The following is a 17,666-nucleotide window of genomic DNA, read 5'->3' on the forward strand; positions in this document are numbered from 1 at the left end:
AAAAGCATCTGGAGAGAAAGTGGAAAAGTGGAGACAGCCACAGGGGACTGAACTACAAAGGGAGAAAGGAGACAGGAGAGGGTTTAAATTCCATTAAGACTCTATAAACAAGGGGAGCACAGAGTCTGAAATGCCACTGCTGATACCTGGTGGTGCTCTGGTGGGAAGGGTGAATCCCCAGGAGCAGACTGAAGTCCGGGGGTCTTCGGGCCACACGGGGAGAGGTGGTTCTCCTGCTGGGAGGACACTGGGAGAGGCTGTGTGGCTCCCCCATAGGCAAAGGCCCCATTGTATCTGGGAGAACAACCATATTCACAGGTGCTGGAACATGGTCATTAAGGGTGAAGCCTGGTGCCAGAGATGTGTTGTGATTTTCCAGAATCCCTGAAACACTGCTGCTACAGGATCGCGTGCACTTTTTCTGGGGTGGGCTGTCACCCGGCCGCAGGCTCTGGGCATCGGTAGCAGCATGGTCCTGTGAACGTTCCTGGGTGTGGCCCGCACCTGGCCATTGCTGGTTAGACCCTCCGCAGAGGGGCAGAATGGGTCAAAGCCACAGTCCCTCAGAAGTAAGGGGTCGGGAAACATTGCCACATCTGAGATAAAACATAGGAGGGAGGTTCTGCCTGGGGCTTGGTCACAGACAGTGTAAAAGCAAGGAGTGGACACAAGCCAAAGACAAAGGATAGGTGCTCGATTGCTGATCAGGGAGAACAGAGTTCTGATACTAGAGACTGGGTACCTGGGTGAGGGCATTTTCACCGCTCCCGCGCATGCCCACACACGCCCCTACAAGTGCCACAACCATCTACCCCAGTGAGCTAAGCAGCACCATCGAGTGGAGAACACAGTCATTACAGTAAGCCCCGCCCAGCAAGGTTAACCTTGCTCATTAGGAACACAAGTCTGTCTGCTGCTTAGTTTATGGGCTCTAAAGTGCTTCATAGTTTGATCTCAGGGGAAAACAAAGTCATTTCAATCGTATTTCTGTAGGCTCACCAGTCCATCTGTTAAATTTTCTTTTGTTCTTTATTTCTTTTTTCTCTTTTGCTTCTCTTTTTGTTTTCTTCAATACAAAAACAGAAACAAATTATTTTTAATTTCAATTTTTATTAAAAATATTTTTCTTTAATTTTTCCTACTGTATTTTTTACTTTTGTGTAAATTTTTTCAAATTGTATATTACATCCATCAGTTCATTTTATTCTACTTAAGTGTTTTCATTTTTTCATATTTTCAAACGATTTCCTTTTTTCCCTCTTTCTTTCCCCTTTTTTCTCTAATCTCTCAACACCTCTCAACACTCATACCAAAACACACCTAGGATCTAGCATCATTTATTTGATTTGTGTGTGTGTGTGTGTGTATGTGTATTGTTTTTAATTTTTTTAATTTTAATATTTTTACCTCAATAATTCCTTTTCTGCCTTCAAAGTGATGAAATGAAGGAATTCACCCTCAAAGAAAGAGCAGGAAGAAATGACAGCCAGGGACTTAACCAACACAGATACAAGCAAAAGACGTCTGAACTGGAAGTTAGGATCATGATAATAAGAATACTAGCTGGAAGGAATTTACCCAAGGGATACAGGAGTACTGATGCATAGGGGCACTTGTACCCCAATGTTTATAGCAGCACTCTCAACAATAGCCAAATTGTGGAAGGAGCCTAAACGTCCATCAACTGATGAATGGGGAAAGAAATTGTGGTTTATATACACAATGGAGTACTACATGGCAATGATAAAGAACGAAATATGGCCCTTTGTAGCAACGTGGATGGAACTGGAGAGTGTGATGCTAAGCGAAATAAGCCATACAGAGAAAGACAGATACCATATGTTTTCACTCTTATGTGGATCCTGAGAAACTTAACAGAAACCCATGGGGGAGGGGAAGAAAAAAAAAAAGAGGTTAGCATGGGAGAGAGCCAAAGCATAAGAGACTCTTAAAAACTGAGAACAAACTGAGGGTTGATGGGGGGTGGGAGGGAGGGGAGGGTGGGTGATGGGTATTGAGGAGGGCACCTTTGGGATGAGCACTGGGAGTTGTATGGAAACCAATTTGACAATAAATTTCATATATTGAAAAAAAAAGTATACTAGCTGGAGTCGAAAACAGATTAGAATCCCCTTCTGCAGAGATAAAAGAAGTAAAAGCCAGTTAGGATGAAGCAAAAAATGCTATAACTGAGCTGCAATCTCGAATGGATGCTATGGCGGCAAGGATGGAGGAGGCAGCGCAGAGAATCAGCGATATAGAGACAAACTTATGGAGAAAAATGAAGCAGAAACAAAGAGGGAGACTAAGCAAAAGAGCACGAATTTAAGAATTAGAGAAATCGGTGGCTCATTAAGAAGGAACAATATCAGAATTATAGCGGTCCCAGAAGATGAAGAGAGAGAAAGAGGGGTAGAAGGGTTATGTGAGCAAATCATAGCAGAAAACTCTCCTAACTTGGGGAAAGACACAGACATCAAAATCCAGCAAGCACACAGGACTCCCATTAGATTCCACAAAAACTGACCATCAACAACGCATATCATAGTCAAATTCACAAAACACTCAGGCAAGGAAAGAATCATGAAAGCAGCACGGGAAACAAAATCCTTAAGCTATAAGGGAAGACAGATCAGGTTTGCATCATATCTATCCACAGAAACGTGGCAGGCCGGAAAAGAGTGGCAGGATATATTCAATGTGCTGAATCAGAAGAATATGCAGCCAAGAATTCTTTATCCAGAAAGGCTGTCATTCAAAATAGAAGGAGAGATTAAAAGCTTCCTAGACAAACAAAAATTAAAGGAGTTTGTGAACAGTAAACCAGCCCTGCAAGAAATTTTAAGGATTTTAAGGGGGACTCTCTGAGGGAAGACATTATGACAAGAAGAAAGAAACAAAGAAAGAAAGAAAGAAAGAAAGAAAGAAAGAACTAGAGAACACCACCAGAGACTCCAATTCTACAAGCAACATAATGGCAATAAATTCATATCTTTCAGTACTCGCTCTAAATGTCAATGGACTAAATGCTCCAATCAAAAGACACAGGGCAACAGAATGGATAAGAAAACAAGATCCATCTATATGCTGTTTACAACAGACCCACTTTAGACCTAAAGACACATTCCGATTGAAAGTAAGGGGAGGGAGAACCATCTATCATGCTAATGGTCAACAAAAGAAAGCTGGAGTAGCCATACTTATATCACACAATCTAGACGTTAAAATAAAGACTGCGTCAAGAGATGAACAAGGGCTTATATCATAATTAAGGGGTCTATTCACCAAGAAGACCTAACAATTGTAAACATTTATGCTCCGAGTGTGGCAGCACCCAAATATAGACATCCATTAATCACAAACATAAAGACACTCATTGATAATAATAGCATCATACTAGGGGACTTCAACACCCCACTTACAGCAATGGACAGATCATCTAAACAGAAAATCAACATGGAAACCATGGATCTGAATGACACACTAGACCTCATGGACTTAACAGATATATTCAGAACATTTCATCCTAAAGCAGCGGAATATGCATTCTTCTCCAGTGCACATGGAACGTTCTCCAGAATTGACCACATACTGGGACACAAATCAGCCCTCAATGAGTACAAAAACAACGAGATCATACCGTGCATATTTTCAGACCACAATAGTATGAAACTCGAAACCAACCACAAGAAAAAAATGTGGAAAGGTAACAAACTTGGAGACTCAAGAACATCCTACTTAAGAATGAATGGGCTAACCAAGAAGTTAAAGAGGAAGGTACAAAGTACGTGGAAGCCAATGGAAATGATAACACCACATCTCAAAACCTCTGGGATGCAGCAAAGGCGGTCATAAGAGGAAAGTATATAGCAATCCAGGCCTTCCTAAAGGAGGAAGAAAGGTCTCAGATATACAACCTAACCTTACACATTAATGAGCTGGAAAAAGAACAGCAAGTTAAGCACAAAACCAGCAGAAGACAGGAAATAAGAAAGATTAGCGCAGAAATTAATGCTATCGAAGCCAAAACAAACAAACAAACAAACAAACACCACACGATGGAACAGATCAATGAAACCAAAGTAAGGAAAGAGCCCAAATGTCCATCGATGGATGAATGGATACAGATGTGGTATATAGATACAATAGACTATTCCTCGGCAGTCAAAAAGCATGAAATCTTGCCATTTGCAGCTATGTGGATGGAACTAGAGGACATTATGCTGCAAATTTAGTCCGAGAAAGACAAATATCATATGACTTCACTCCTATGAGGACGTTAAGACACAGAACAAATGAACACAAGGGAAGGGAAGCAAAATTAATATAAAAACAGGGTGGGGGACAAATCCTAGGAGACTCTTAAATATGGAGAACAAACAGAGGATTACTGGAGGGGGTGTGGGAGGGGGAATGGGCTAAATGGGTAAGGAGCATTAAGGAACCTACTCCTGAAATCATTGTTGCACTATATGCTAACTAATTTGGATGTAAATTAAAAAATAAAATTAAAATTAAAAAATAAATAAAATAAAAATAAATAGACAAATAAGTCCGACCTATAAAAAAAAAGAAGAAATCAGCATAAATATTTCCAAAGATGAGATAAAATACTTTCTTTTTCAGGCAGTTCCATTCTTACACCAGGAGACATGAGACATGTCACAAACTATCATGGAAGTATGAAAATGATAAGATGAGATATTTCATAAGTAGCTGTATATGTGCTCAATATATAAAAATACAACAGTTTCTGTGCGGTATGAGATAGCCGGTGAGAATCATACACGGCCAAAGGCATCCCATTTGCCAAAGGAACAAAATCATAAAATACCTAAGAACAAATCACAAGTAAGATACACACCATGTCTTTGGACGTTAATTATAAAAGTGCCAATCTTTCCAAAATGGATATGTAAATGTAATACACTTTAGATATGGGTCCCACTGGAGCTTTAGCAAGGAACTAGATCATATTATTTCAAAATGCATATGCAAGAATACGTGTCTGACAATGGCCAGAAGATTAGGATGAACACTGAGTGGGGCTTGCTGTATAAGATACTGAAACTTACTGAACAAACAACAATTTACCTTGATCCACATTAGTGTTGGCACAGAAATAGACAACCATATGTAGAACATAAAAGAAAGCTCAAAAATGGATCCACATGGGGCGCCTGGGTGGCTCAGTCGGTTAAGCGTCTGACTTGGGCTCAGGTCAGGATCTCACGGTTTGTGGCTTTGAGCCCCGTGTTGGACTCTGGGCTGACAGCTCAGAGCCTGGAGCCTGCTTCGGATTCTGTGTCTCCCTCTCTTTCTGCCCCTCTCTTGCTCACTCTCTGTCTCTCAAAAAAATGAGTAAGTGTTAAAAAGCGTTTTCATGGATCTTCATATTCCCAACATCATTTAGTGAATACGCTCTCTCTTTTTCCAAGGATTTGAATGTCACCATTACCTCTGATCTGGAAAATTGGGGGACACTCTCTATAACTCTTTGGTTCTCTATCTTTCAGTAGTTTCAGTGAGTGCAGCTTCATTAGCGGTTTTTTATACTAGATAAGGCTGCTTCTACTGCATTCATTCTTCTTTTTGCAAAATGTCATGGCAGTTTTCACTTCTTTACTTTTCTTGGTGAACTTGGTGTCATTTGGCCAAGTACAAAAACAAATTTAGATAGAGTGTCAACACACTGAATTTATAGTTTGGCCAGTATACCAAAAACAGGACCCATGTGTATAGGGAACTGAATATATAACATAAACAACCGTCTTTAATAGTTGAAAAAAAAAACATCTTTAGGGGGTACCCGGGTGGCTCAGTCCGTTAAGCGTCTGACTTAACCTCAGATCATGATCTCGTGGTCCGTGAGTTCAAGCCCTGCATCAGGCTCTGTGCTGACAGCTCAGAGCCTGGGAGCCTACTTCGGATCCTCTGTCTCCCTCTCTCTCTGTCCCTCCCCGCTCCTGCTCTGTCTCTCAAAAATGGATAAATGGTAACAAAAGAATTTTAAAAACTATCTTTAGGACAGATTTTGCTAATAACCACCTGGAAGAAAGAACACGTGACTTCTACCTCTTAAGATATAAAAAATTGACACGGGCTTTAAGATTAAAATAGAAGACATTAGGAGCTTTAGTTAAATTGTTAGGGTGGAAGCCTTATGCCTTCTGGATAAGCAGTGAATCAAAGGCGAAGAAATGAACACTCTCGGGGATCTTGTCATTATTGGTCCATAAGTTGGTAAACAGAACAGGTGTGTGGTCTCCTGGAATACTGCTCCCTAGATTAATTAAAGACAATATATGTTTACACAAGAACTAAGAGAGCTGTCTGGCCAGACTCTGGGGAGTTGTTCCACAAGGAATGCTCACACACCTCACACTCTCTCCCTCACCTCCTTCACATCTGGCTGAAAGGTTATCTCCTCAGTGAGTCCTTTCCTGTCCACCCGAATTAAAATAATGATTCCTACCTCTACTTTCATTTTTCTCCATGGCACCTACTGCTTCCTAACATACCATCTATTTTACCTCCTGGTTTGGCTTATTGTTTCTCTCCCTTCAATAAAATATAAGATTCATGAGGGCACACCTTTCTGCCTGTTGTCTTTACTGATGTCTCCTCAGTGCCAAGAACAGTATTGGACATGAAATTGAAGGGAACAAAAAAATTTTCCTCTACCCTTCCAGGTCTCTGGCTGGGCTAATAATTAAACTTACCTAAGACGGATTAATAGGAGGGAAAAAACCAGAGAGTCTTCTTACATATGCATAATAAAGAAAGCCCAATAATAAAACTGAGACCTAAAGAAGTGACCCAGGTAAAGGTTTGTGGTTTTGTTTTGGTTTTGTTTTTTTGTTGCTGTTGTTTTTTTTCTTTCTTTTTTTTTTTTTTTTTTTTTTTTTGGTCTAAATATAATTTACTGCAAGGTAGCTAACATACATTATACACTATGTGCTCTTGGTTTCAGGATTAGATTCCCATGATTCATCGCTTACATACAACCATGCTTATTCCAACAAGTGCCCTCCTCAATGACCATCACCCATTTCCCCTCCACCCTGTTCCCCCTACCACCCTCAGTTTGTTCTCTGTATTTTTTTAAGTTTTTAAAACTTATTTATTTATTATTTTTTAAGTTTTATTTAATTTATTTTTAAAATTTACATCTAAGTTACTTATCACATAGTGCAACAATGATTTAAGGAGTAGATTCCTTAATGCCCCTTACCCATTTGCCCACCTCCCCTCCCACAACCCCTCCTGTAACCCTCTTTTGTTCTCCATATTTATGAGTCTCTTCTGTTTTATCCCCCTCCCTGGTTTTATATTATTTTTGCTTCCCTTTGCTTATGCTCATCTGTTTTGTATCTTAAAGTCCTCATATGAGTGAAGCCATATGATATTTGTCTTTCTCTGACTCACTAATTTAGCGTAGCATAATACCCTCTAGTTCCATCCACGTAGTTGCAAATGGCAAGATTTCACCCTTTTTGAATGCCGAGGAATACTCCATTGTATCTATATACCACATCTTCTTTATCCATTCATCCATCGATGGACATTTGGGCTCTTCCCATACTTTCGCTATTGTGGATAGTGCTGCTATAAACATTGGGGTGCATGTGTCCCTTTGAAACAGCACACCTCTATCCCTTGGATAAATACCTAGTCGTGCAATTGCTAGGTCGTAGGTAGTTCTGTTTTTAATTTTTTGAGAAACCTCCATACTGTTTTCCAGAGTGACTGCACCAGTTTGCATTCCCACCAGCACTGCAAAAGAGATCTTCTTTCTCCACATCCTCGCCAACATCCGTTGTGGCCTGAGCTCTTAATGTTAGCCATTCTCACATGGCTGACATGGTATCTCATTGTGGTTTTGGTTTGTATTTCCCTGATGATGAGTGATGGTGAGCATTTTTTCTTGTGTCGGTTGGCCATCTGGATGTCTTCTTTGGAGAAGAGTCTATTCATATCTTTGGCCCATTTCTTCACTGGATTATTGGTTTTTTGGGTGCGGAGTTTGATAGGTTCATTGTAGGTTTTGGATACTAACCCTTTATCTGATAGGTGGTTTGCAAATATCTTCTCCCATTCTGTCGGTTGCCTTTTAGTTTTGCTGATTGTTTCCTTCGCTGTGCAGAAGCTTTTTATTTTGATGAAGTCCCAATAGTTCATTTTTGCTTTTGTTTCCCTTGACTCCAGAGACGTGTGGAGTAAGAAGTTGCTACGGCCAAGGTCAAAGAGGTTGTTGCCTGCTTTCTCCTCGAGGATTTTGACGGCTTCCTGTCTTACATCGAGGTCTTCCATCCCTTTTGAGTTTCTTTTTGCATATGGTGTAAGAAAGTGTTCCAGGATCATTGTTCTGCATGTTGCTATCCAGGTTTCCCAGCACCATTTGCTGAAGAGACTGTCTTTATTCCACTGGATATTCTTCCCTGCTTTGTCAAAGATTAGTTGGCCATACGTTTGTGGGTCCCTTTATGGGTTCTCCGTTCTGTTCCATTGATCTGCGTGTCTGTTCTTGGCCAGTACCGTACTGTCTTGCTGATTACAGCTTTGTAATACAGCTTGAAGTCCATGTTCTCTGTATTTAAGAGTCTCTTATGGTTTGCCTCCCTCTCTGTTTGAAACGATTTCCCCCTTCCCTCCCCCCATGTTCTTCTGTTAAGTTTCTCAAATTCCACATTTGAGTGAAAACATATGACATCTGTCTTTCTCTGATGGACTTATTTCACTTAGCATAATGCCTTCCAGTTCCTTTCATGGCATTGCAAATGGTAGGATTTCATTCTTTCTCATTGCCAGGTATTATTCTGTCGTATGTATAAACCACATCTTCTTTATCCATTCAGCAGTTGATGGATATTTATTTAGGCTCCTTCCATCATTTGGCTATTGTTGAAAACGTTGTTATAAACATTGGGGCACATGTGACCCTATAGATCAGCACTCCTGTATCCTTTGGATAAATTCCTAGCAGTGCTATTGCAGGGTTGTAAGCCAATTCTATTTTGGGACCTCCACCATGTTTTCCAGAGTGCCTACACCAGTTTGCATTCCCACCAACATTGTAAGAAGGCTCCCTTTTCTCTACGGCCTCGCCAGCATGTGTCGTTTCCCGCGTTGTTAGTTTTGGCCACTCTGATCGGTGTGAGGTGGTATCTCGGTGTGGTTTTGATTTGTATCTCCCTGATGATGAGTGATGTGGAACATCTTTTCATATGTCTGTTGGCCAGCTGGATGTCTTCTTTGGAAAAGTGTCTATTTATGTCTGCTGCACATATCTTCACTGGATTATTTGGTTTTTGCTGTTGACTTTGGTAAGTTGTTTCTATATTTGCGATACTAACCTTTTATCAGATATGTCATTTGCAAATATCTTCTCCCATTCCTTCGGGTGTCTTTTAGTTTCGTTGATTGTTTCCTTTCCTGTGCAGAAGCTTTTATTTTTGATGATGTCCCAATAATTCATTTTTCCTTTTATTTCCCTTGCCTAGGCAGGAAGTTTCATACATTTTAGACAAAAAGACTATAAAACTGTGCGGAATTGATAGGAGAAAGAAAACTTAATTTTGAGACCTATAATTACTAGGAAATTCCAAACAGAATTTGGGCTGCAGTAATAAATCAGTAGAAGTAACAAGGATAGTCTTCTCGGCTCTCAATTTTCTATCTCTGGCAGATAAGATGTCTCTTGACTTCCCAATACAGGGAAAACAACTTACATGGGGAGATTTATTTCCTGCTTTCAGGGCAACAGAGGACAGTCTGAGTGTCCTTCTTGAACCAATTGTCTCTCAGTTCAATTTATTTCAGATAATCAATATGCCAAAGTGGCAAATTTGGGTGCAACCCACCCTAGGGCCCTACAAAATGCATGCTCAATACAAAAGTTATGAAGATGATTGTAAGAACGTGGTCAGTGGGAGGACCCAGTGGAGGGACAATCAATGAGAGAGAAGGTTTCCCCAGGCAAGTCCCAATCAGAGACTTGATGATGAGGAAGTGGCAATGGAATTGAAGAAAAGATAATTCCAGACTATGGTACAAAAAACAAGAACCATTAGCAAAGATGTGGGAGCCCCGGCATGGTCTGACTTGCATTGCATCATGTGTCTACTCTCTGGGCTACTGGAGATTATTGCAAGATGTGGGGGTGGGGGGATGGAAACCAGAAACACTGGGGGCCGGAAGCCTGTAAATGATTCTCTTCAATGGGGCAGCAAAGCCTTCCCTGTGAGGGGACCTAACAATCCCACTGAGCCGGAAGTGCAAAGCAATATCACTCCAAGAACTTGTATCCCACTGGGGATGGAGACCCTAAGTGGCTTCTGATACAGGAAGGAATTCTGGAATTTCACTTAAAAGCCAACATGGGTGGAGAACCGATAGATGTGCGGGGTGTTAAAGGGATGAAACAGATGTGTTTGAGTCCTATTCATCGGTTTGTACATGAGTGAGCATACTCAGGGGAACGCAGACAGACAAGTGTTTTCCTCAGGTTTAAGGTTATGGGCACAGAGGAGTAGGGTGCATGTGGATGCTCAGTTTTTGTGGAATCAGTGAGATTCCAGGAGAGGACCAGAAGAAGTCTCCCTTCCAGTGGTAATGACCCAGGTTCCACATCCTTGTTCTGTATAACTCTGCAACCACCTTGATCATCTGGGCACCTCCTCTTGGTCCTTCAAGTCCCAATCCATTACCTGACCCCATGTTTAGGAATCTGGGTTTGACCTTCCTGACAGCATTTGTACAGTCACACTCTCTTGCTTCCAAGTCCCTCTCCTTGCTGAATCCTGGGGTTTCCTAGAGAATGTGCCCATGGAGAATGAGGCAGACACAATTTTCGTATTAAAGCACTCAAGAAATGAAGCACTGGGAGGTTAAATGGTGAAAGTTATGATTGCCTCCGCAGTGTTTCACCTAAGCCTCAGGATCCATGGAAGATGCCCCAAGTCTGTGCTTGGAAAAACTGAACAGACCAAAGAAACCACCTAAATCATCACCACATTTGAACCTCAGCAAAGCATTGAGTAAACAGTGTCTCCCAGTCCAAATGTGTTTGCTCAGCTGAGTCTGAAATCATTTTCTTAAAGGCCTTGCCACCCCTCTCTTCCAAACAAGTGGCTTAGTGTTGGTTTAAATGTCATTTATGTTACCAAAGTGGGTCTACTTTGAACAAGTGCCTCTCTTTTTCTCCTAACCATCCAACTCTGCGTATCTTGAGTGGAGAATGCTTAATATTTTCATTGCTTTTTGTTGTTGTTGGACCACATAAGCACAGATGATGTGCTCAATCATGGAAAATTAATAGAATCCACTGGCAGAATCGGTTTTGCTGGTAGAAAGAGGGGAGTGGCGTTCCATAACTGGGGATGGTTCCTCTCTCTCATTGACTACTCATTGTTCTTAGATTCAACAAAAACTGCAACTCTGATCCCTGCTTCTCCTTTCCAGGAAACCTGACAAAAATTGGAATGGAATGAAAAATCCCCCAAGATAATTTGAGCTTACTTCCAGAGAGGATTCATGCTTGTGGGTTCAAGGAACCCAGGCATTGGGGTGGAAGGAACTGATTCAGACACCGGCAAATAGCTACAGCCAACCTGGGTTTCACCTGGTTGCGGTTTTGCCCCCTTCCCCAAAAGTCCATGAGGTTCAGTTCCAAGCATGCAGTGACACGATGTCTTTCTGTTTTGACCCTGTGCAAAGTCGTTGAAGGTTGGCTGTTACTCTAGCATACATACTTTCTTTATCTTCCTGTCATACCCACCAAGAAGCCTCCCTGAATATCACCTGGTAAGGGAGTCATTTTTCATGATCCCATAATTTGTAAAGCACGGTCTTTGCTGGGCTTCTGTGGGCAAGGTAGACCCTGCTTCTACAACCACTGCAAGAGGTGACGTCCAAAGCTGAGAAAACGTGACGTTTGCTCTCTTCCCACCTTCAAAGTCCCATCAGTGCCTTCCACTGGAGAACCTAACAAGGCAGCACTGGCAAGAGAGTCTGGGATATGTAACTCACAGGCCTTCAGTTCTAGCGACAGAGAGATGAGTAGACAAAGCAACTCAAGAGCTAAGAAAATATAGAGCCTATCTGGCACACCGTGATTTAATCTACAGAGACTTGGTTTTAGTTTTCAGCCTGCTGGAGACCACTTGCCTGACCTATAGAAAAGTGACCTATAGCTGGTATGTTTGTTGCCTACAACCTGATAACATGACTTATTAGCATAAAAAATACATTAACTAATCAACACAGAAGCTTTAGTGGTCAATATCTGTGTACTGGCTAATGCTGGCATAAGAAAACTTCCTTGAGGTCTTATGTCCTACACCCAAGGTGGCAGATCTACAGTGAGAGATTGGGGAAGATGCTCAAGCTATGTGTACATAAATATTAGAGTATAATGGAGATTAAAGAGGATCAATGCTGGGGTGCAGCCCAGTGAGCATCTGACTCTTGATTGCAGTTCAAGTCCCTGTAGGCATGTTACTTGTAATCTGCTAGTGTGTAATTTGCCCCTGGGCTTGTGTGTGATTTTGCCAGAGTCCAAGATTGGGGTACAATATAAGGTTGTAATTTGGTGTTCAAGACTTTGCAAATCTGCTGGAAATGTTGTCTCATGAGTTAACACTCTTTGTCTTCGTCTTATTTTGAACAGAATTGCCACAAAGAAGGTGCATAGGGAGCAAAGGGAATAACTCATCCACAACAAGTGGAGCCAGGTAAATGTGTATCTGTTCTTCTTGGGTACATAGCAACACATCATTCCTATGAGTTCGTGGCTATTTTCAAATACAAAGTTAACACTTATATTGCTGAAGCAAAATGGAATGACCAACTCTCTGCCTACCCAGGAAGGAAAGAAGGGAGGGAGGGAGGGAGGAAGGGAGGGAGGGAAGGTCAAGCCTGTTAAGCGTCCGACTTCGGCTCAGGTCACATTCTCACGGTTTGTGAGTTCATGCCGAGTCGGGCTCTGTGCTGACACCTCAGGAGTGTGGGGAGGGGAGCTGACAGCCATGTTTATCTCCTCCAGTCTCCAGCTTGTACCTCCTATCAGATGACTCCACAGGGGCACAGGCCACCCCCCAAGGTCAACCTGGATAACTACGGGATTGATCTGAATAGCGATGATTCCACCGATGACGAGGCCCATCCCCAGAAGCCCATCCCCACCTGGGCCAGAGGTAAGCAGGGCCTGGAATTCCCCGGGAGACCTGGCTCCTCACTTGCAACATCTGGGACCCTGGAGGTGGTGGGGCGGCAGCTGTGGGTATCAGGAGTCTGTTGTCGTCATGGGCTGGCAGCTTGTATTGGGCCTGTATTGGGCTTTGGGATGCACCCAGGGAAGGGTGGGCCCTCTGTGGCCAGTAGGTTGAACTGAGGACCAGAAGTACGGTATTGGGTGCTTGTGTTCTCAACAAAAGTGTTAAATTGTGGCTGGCTGCCGACAAGCATGGGGCTGGGTGTTCCAGCTCAGACTCTGTGCACCCCCTTGGAGCCTCACCCAGTGGGCCAGATGAGAGTTGCACCCAAATAAGCAGCTTGGAGTAGGAATACCACCAAGACTGGTCACCGGTTTTAGGCAGTGCACCGAGAGCTGGAGCTGGGGGTTCCGGCAGCTGGGGAGGTCAGGAAAGCCCTGAGGCAGGGCCACTTGAGCAGGATTTGACCCCAGTTTACAAGCCCCAGCATTTAAACGGGAGCGTGAGTGTGTGTGAGCAGGCCACCACAGACCTGGGTGCAAGGGAGCGGGGCCAGTACGTATACGGTGGGCACTTCATAGAGTTTACAGAGCTGGGGGTCAGGGCTTGGTGCCTACTCACTCCCCAGAGAGAAGGGCCCAGAGGCCCATTGGGGGACAGCACTCTGCAGAAGACAGCTTACTTCGGTGTCACCTCAGTTGAACTCCACGCTAGGCAGAATCTTAGTCCCCTTAACTTTGGACATCTGGGCGTTTGGGAGGTAGCAGCAGGCAGGGGTCAGCATGGCCGGAGCCACCTAGTGGTGATTGACCCTCACCAGCTTCCGTAAACTCCCTGAGTTCTCATCTGTGAAATGGGGGTGTTACTAGGACACAGCTGAGAAGGGTTATATAGGATGAAGAGAGCTTAGGATGAAGAGAGTTGGTGCTCGTTTCTAAGGCCTGGTGCACAGCAGTGCTGGGCACCTGTTCCGCCTCCTGACCCCCCAGAGTCCTCCTGAGGCCTTGTTTCCAGGGCTGGGTGCCTCAGCCCATGGGTCCACTCAGCCTGCACCCTGTGCTGTGGGACCCGGGGGCCAGTGAGAGAAGTAGCCAACCCCAGCAGTCAAGGATGGCAGCGTATGAAGTTTCGGAGCTGGACGGTCTCCAGACCCCAGCTCCCCCAGTCACGAGCTACGTGCCTTTGGGCAAGTCCCCCCCGCCCCACCCCGCCTTCTGAAATGGGGAGAATAAAGGAGCTGCCTCCCTCGTGGTTGTGGGGTTGTGGTTGCCTGGCCCAGGTGAGCACTTGAGGACCTGTGTTCAACCTAAGCTGCTGGAACGTGGCAGTAGGAACAGGCAATAAGAGCATTTTCACGAGGGCGCCTGGGCGGCTCGGTTAAGCTTCCGACTTGGGCTCAGGTCATAGTCTCACGGGTTGTGAGTTTCAGCCCCGTATCAGGCTTGCTGCTGTCCGCGCCGAGCCTGCTTTGGATCCTCTATCCTCTCTCTGCCCTTCCCCTGCGCGCGTTCTCTCTGTCTCTCTCTCTGTCTCTCTCTCTGTCTCTCTCTCTCTCTGTCTCTCTCAAAAATAAACAAACATCAAAAAAAAAAAAAAAGCTTTTCAGGGAAATGGGGAGAGGAAGAGGGCTCTGAGAGAGGAGCTGATGTGGCTGCGGTGGGGAAGGGGACAAGGGGTCAGGGGATGGGGAGGCTCCTGAGGAGCTCCAAGGTAGTGACTTGACCCTCCGTGTCCCCTGCAGGCACTCAGCTAAGCCAGGCCATCATCCACCAGTACCACCACCCCCCAAACCTGCTCGAGCTCTTTGGAACCATCCTCCTGCTGGACTTGGAGGACATCTTCAAGAAGAGTAAGCCTCACTACCACAAGCGCACCAGCTCTGTCGTCTGGAACTCGCCGCCCCTGCTGGGCCCCAGAGTCCCCAGCAGCCTGGCCTATGGCCTGAAGAAGTACTGAGGCCCCCAGGTGTTCCCAGCAGTCTCCACCCCTGCGTGTGTCTGTCTGTCCGCCTCTCTGTTGGTCTGGGGCCATCCTGCCTGGTGTTCCGTCTCCAGGGGTTTGGCTGTGTGTATATAAATGTCCTCTGTGCGCCGGGGGTTGCAAGTCGCGCAGGCCTGTTTGGAAGCTGCACTTGGCAGGTGGTTGGAGAGAACCTGCCCAGCCCCACCTGGCCTGCAGACAGCGCTCTGTAGACTGTTAGAATTCAGCTGAATTTTAGCCTCTAGTGTTTGAGAGCTGGATTAATAAAGTCTGTTCCTTTAAGCCTGCTGTGGGTATTGTAGAGGTGGGGGCCTTGGCAGAATGCCCCTGGCCCCCGGCCCCGCAGCCGTGTGTCTCAGGCCACCGATGGGCCAGGGACCAAGGCGCTGTTCCTCTTCCTGGAGTATGCTTCCGGCTGACGCAGTGGGTGATTGTGATGCCGTCTTTGGGCCACGCTGAGAAACACTTGAGTTACTCGCGCGATGGGGCAAGCGAAGATACTTCTGACTTTCGGGGAGCTCCCTGTTTGTAAAAGGGAGCTTGCCCAATGGGAAAGACGTGGGGTCGATGTCAGGAGGACTGGGCTCTTGACACAGCTCTGCCACCTAAGACAGTCCCTCGGCCCGGCAGGCTCCACGCTTGCCGCATGGACGGTCAAAGGACCTGAGAACGCGTGCACGCTGCTGAAGCAGGAGCTCTGATTACAAAGATGTCTCCTGAAACCACCTTGGGACCAGCGCTTGCAAGCAGTTGGAATGTTTCTCCGACAAAACCATGTAGCTGCTTATTAAATGCTTAATGTCCGTGGAAGCTGGCCCAGGGCCCGTCCCATAGCTGCCTGCTGTGCTCTCAGTGTGCGGTGGCTAGTTGCTTATCATCCGCTCCAGCCCCCGGAAGGAAAGTTGGCAAACCGTGGCCTCAGGGGCCAAATCAAACCTCAGTGTGTTTTTATAAAGTTTTATTGGAACCTTCCCAATTGCAGCAAATGCCTCGTCTCTGGCTGCTCTGCCAAGGGCGGAGTAAGTAATTGCAAGCAAAGCCTGAGGACGCACAGAGCTGAAAATATTTACTAGGACCCTCTACAGAAAGTTTGCTGACCCCAGCTTTAGGACAAAATAAAGGCTAAGTTCAAGAGTGTCTGAAAATGAGGAACTGGCGAACACAGACAATAGACTGAAGTTCACAGGAGTCTACCCATAAAAATATATATATATCTGGAGTTCCTGGGTGCCTCTGTCGGTTAAGTCTGACATCAGCTCAGGTCATGATCTCACGGTTTGGGAGTTTGAGCCCCGCAGGGGCTTTTCGCTGATTAGGATTCTCTGTCATTCCCTCTCTCTCTGCCCCTCCGCCACAATCTCAAAATAAAAACGAAACCTTTGACAGTTCATTCAAATATGGTGCACGATCCCAATTTGTTCTGTATGCCCTGGAAGCTGTTGTGGTGAGTTCATTGGTGAGTGTGTCTCTACCTGAAACCACATTGTCAAAATATTACTTTTTCTGAGCATTTTTGTGTTTGAGAGAAAGTTGTTCAGCCAAAAGGTAGTTATAGTTGCCGCGACCTTCACCAGCACTTGGTGTTGGCAGTATTTTCTTATTTTAGCCATTCTGATATGTAGTGAAATCTCATCATGGTTTTAAAGGGTTTTGTTTTTTTGTTTTTTGAGAGAGAGACAGTGGGGGATGGGCAGAGGGAGGGAGAGAGAGAATCCCAAGCATGCCCCTCACTCCATGCTGAGCCTGACAAGGGAGGGGGGGTGGGGTCGGGAGGCTTGGGCCCACCTGAGCCAAACATCAAGAGTCGCTCGCTCAATGGACTGAGCCACCCCAGGCGCCCCTCATCGTTGTTTTAATTCACATTCTGCTAATGGCTGATGATGGTGAACATTTTTCCACGTGCTTATTTGCCATCTGCATATCTCGGTTGAAGTGTCTGTTCAAGACTTTTGTTCATTTGTCAATTGGGTTGTTTTCTTACCGTTGAGTTTATCATCTTTATGCATTACGGGTACAAATCTGCTGTCAGTATGTACTTGGCAGTATTTTCTTTCTTGGTCCGCACCTTTTCTTTTCATTCACTTAATGGTGTTTTTCATAGAGCAAAAAAATTTAATTTTGGTGGAGTCCCAATTTATCATTCTTTTTTTTTTTTATCATTGTACTCTTTGGTGTCACATCTAAGAAATCTTTGTCTAGCCCTGGTTCTCAAAGCTTTTCTTTTACATTTTCTTCGAAATGTTTTATAGTCTTATAAATACTACATTTACATTTATGATCTACTTGAGTTAATTTTTTTAAAGTGTGAGATTCCTGTTTTTCATTTATTTGGTTTGGGGGGCATATGGATATATATCCAATTGTTCCAGGACCATTTGGTGAAAAGACTGTTTTGCAGTGGATTTCCTTGGCAACTTTGTCCATCAGTCAGCCATATTTGTATGGGTCTACAACTGGACTTTGTTTTTTTGT

General features: G+C 44.4%; 1 protein-coding gene across 1 annotated transcript; it reads left to right on the plus strand.

Annotated features, from left to right (window-relative positions):
• Positions 1 to 13,069: 13,069 nt before the first annotated feature.
• On the plus strand, positions 13,070 to 15,399 carry LOC115526451 (inner centromere protein-like). The gene is made up of 2 exons (XM_030333838.1): positions 13,070 to 13,196; positions 14,956 to 15,399. The coding sequence occupies exons 1-2, from the start codon at positions 13,070 to 13,072 to the stop codon at positions 15,168 to 15,170; spliced, it is 342 nt and encodes a 113-aa protein (XP_030189698.1). The 3' UTR covers positions 15,171 to 15,399.
• The last annotated feature ends 2,267 nt before the right edge of the window (positions 15,400 to 17,666 follow it).

Source organism: Lynx canadensis, chromosome D1, assembly GCF_007474595.2.
Source record: "Lynx canadensis isolate LIC74 chromosome D1, mLynCan4.pri.v2, whole genome shotgun sequence".
NCBI lineage: Eukaryota > Metazoa > Chordata > Mammalia > Carnivora > Felidae > Lynx > Lynx canadensis.

Excerpts from the sequence above, each read along its gene's own strand:
- LOC115526451 (XM_030333838.1), top strand. The coding sequence starts at position 13,070 with ATGACTCCACAGGGGCACAGGCCACCCCCCAAGGTCAACCTGGATAAC. Across the intron at positions 13,197-14,955 it reads CATCCCCACCTGGGCCAGAG|GCACTCAGCTAAGCCAGGCC; the intron begins GTAAGCAGGGCC and ends TGTCCCCTGCAG.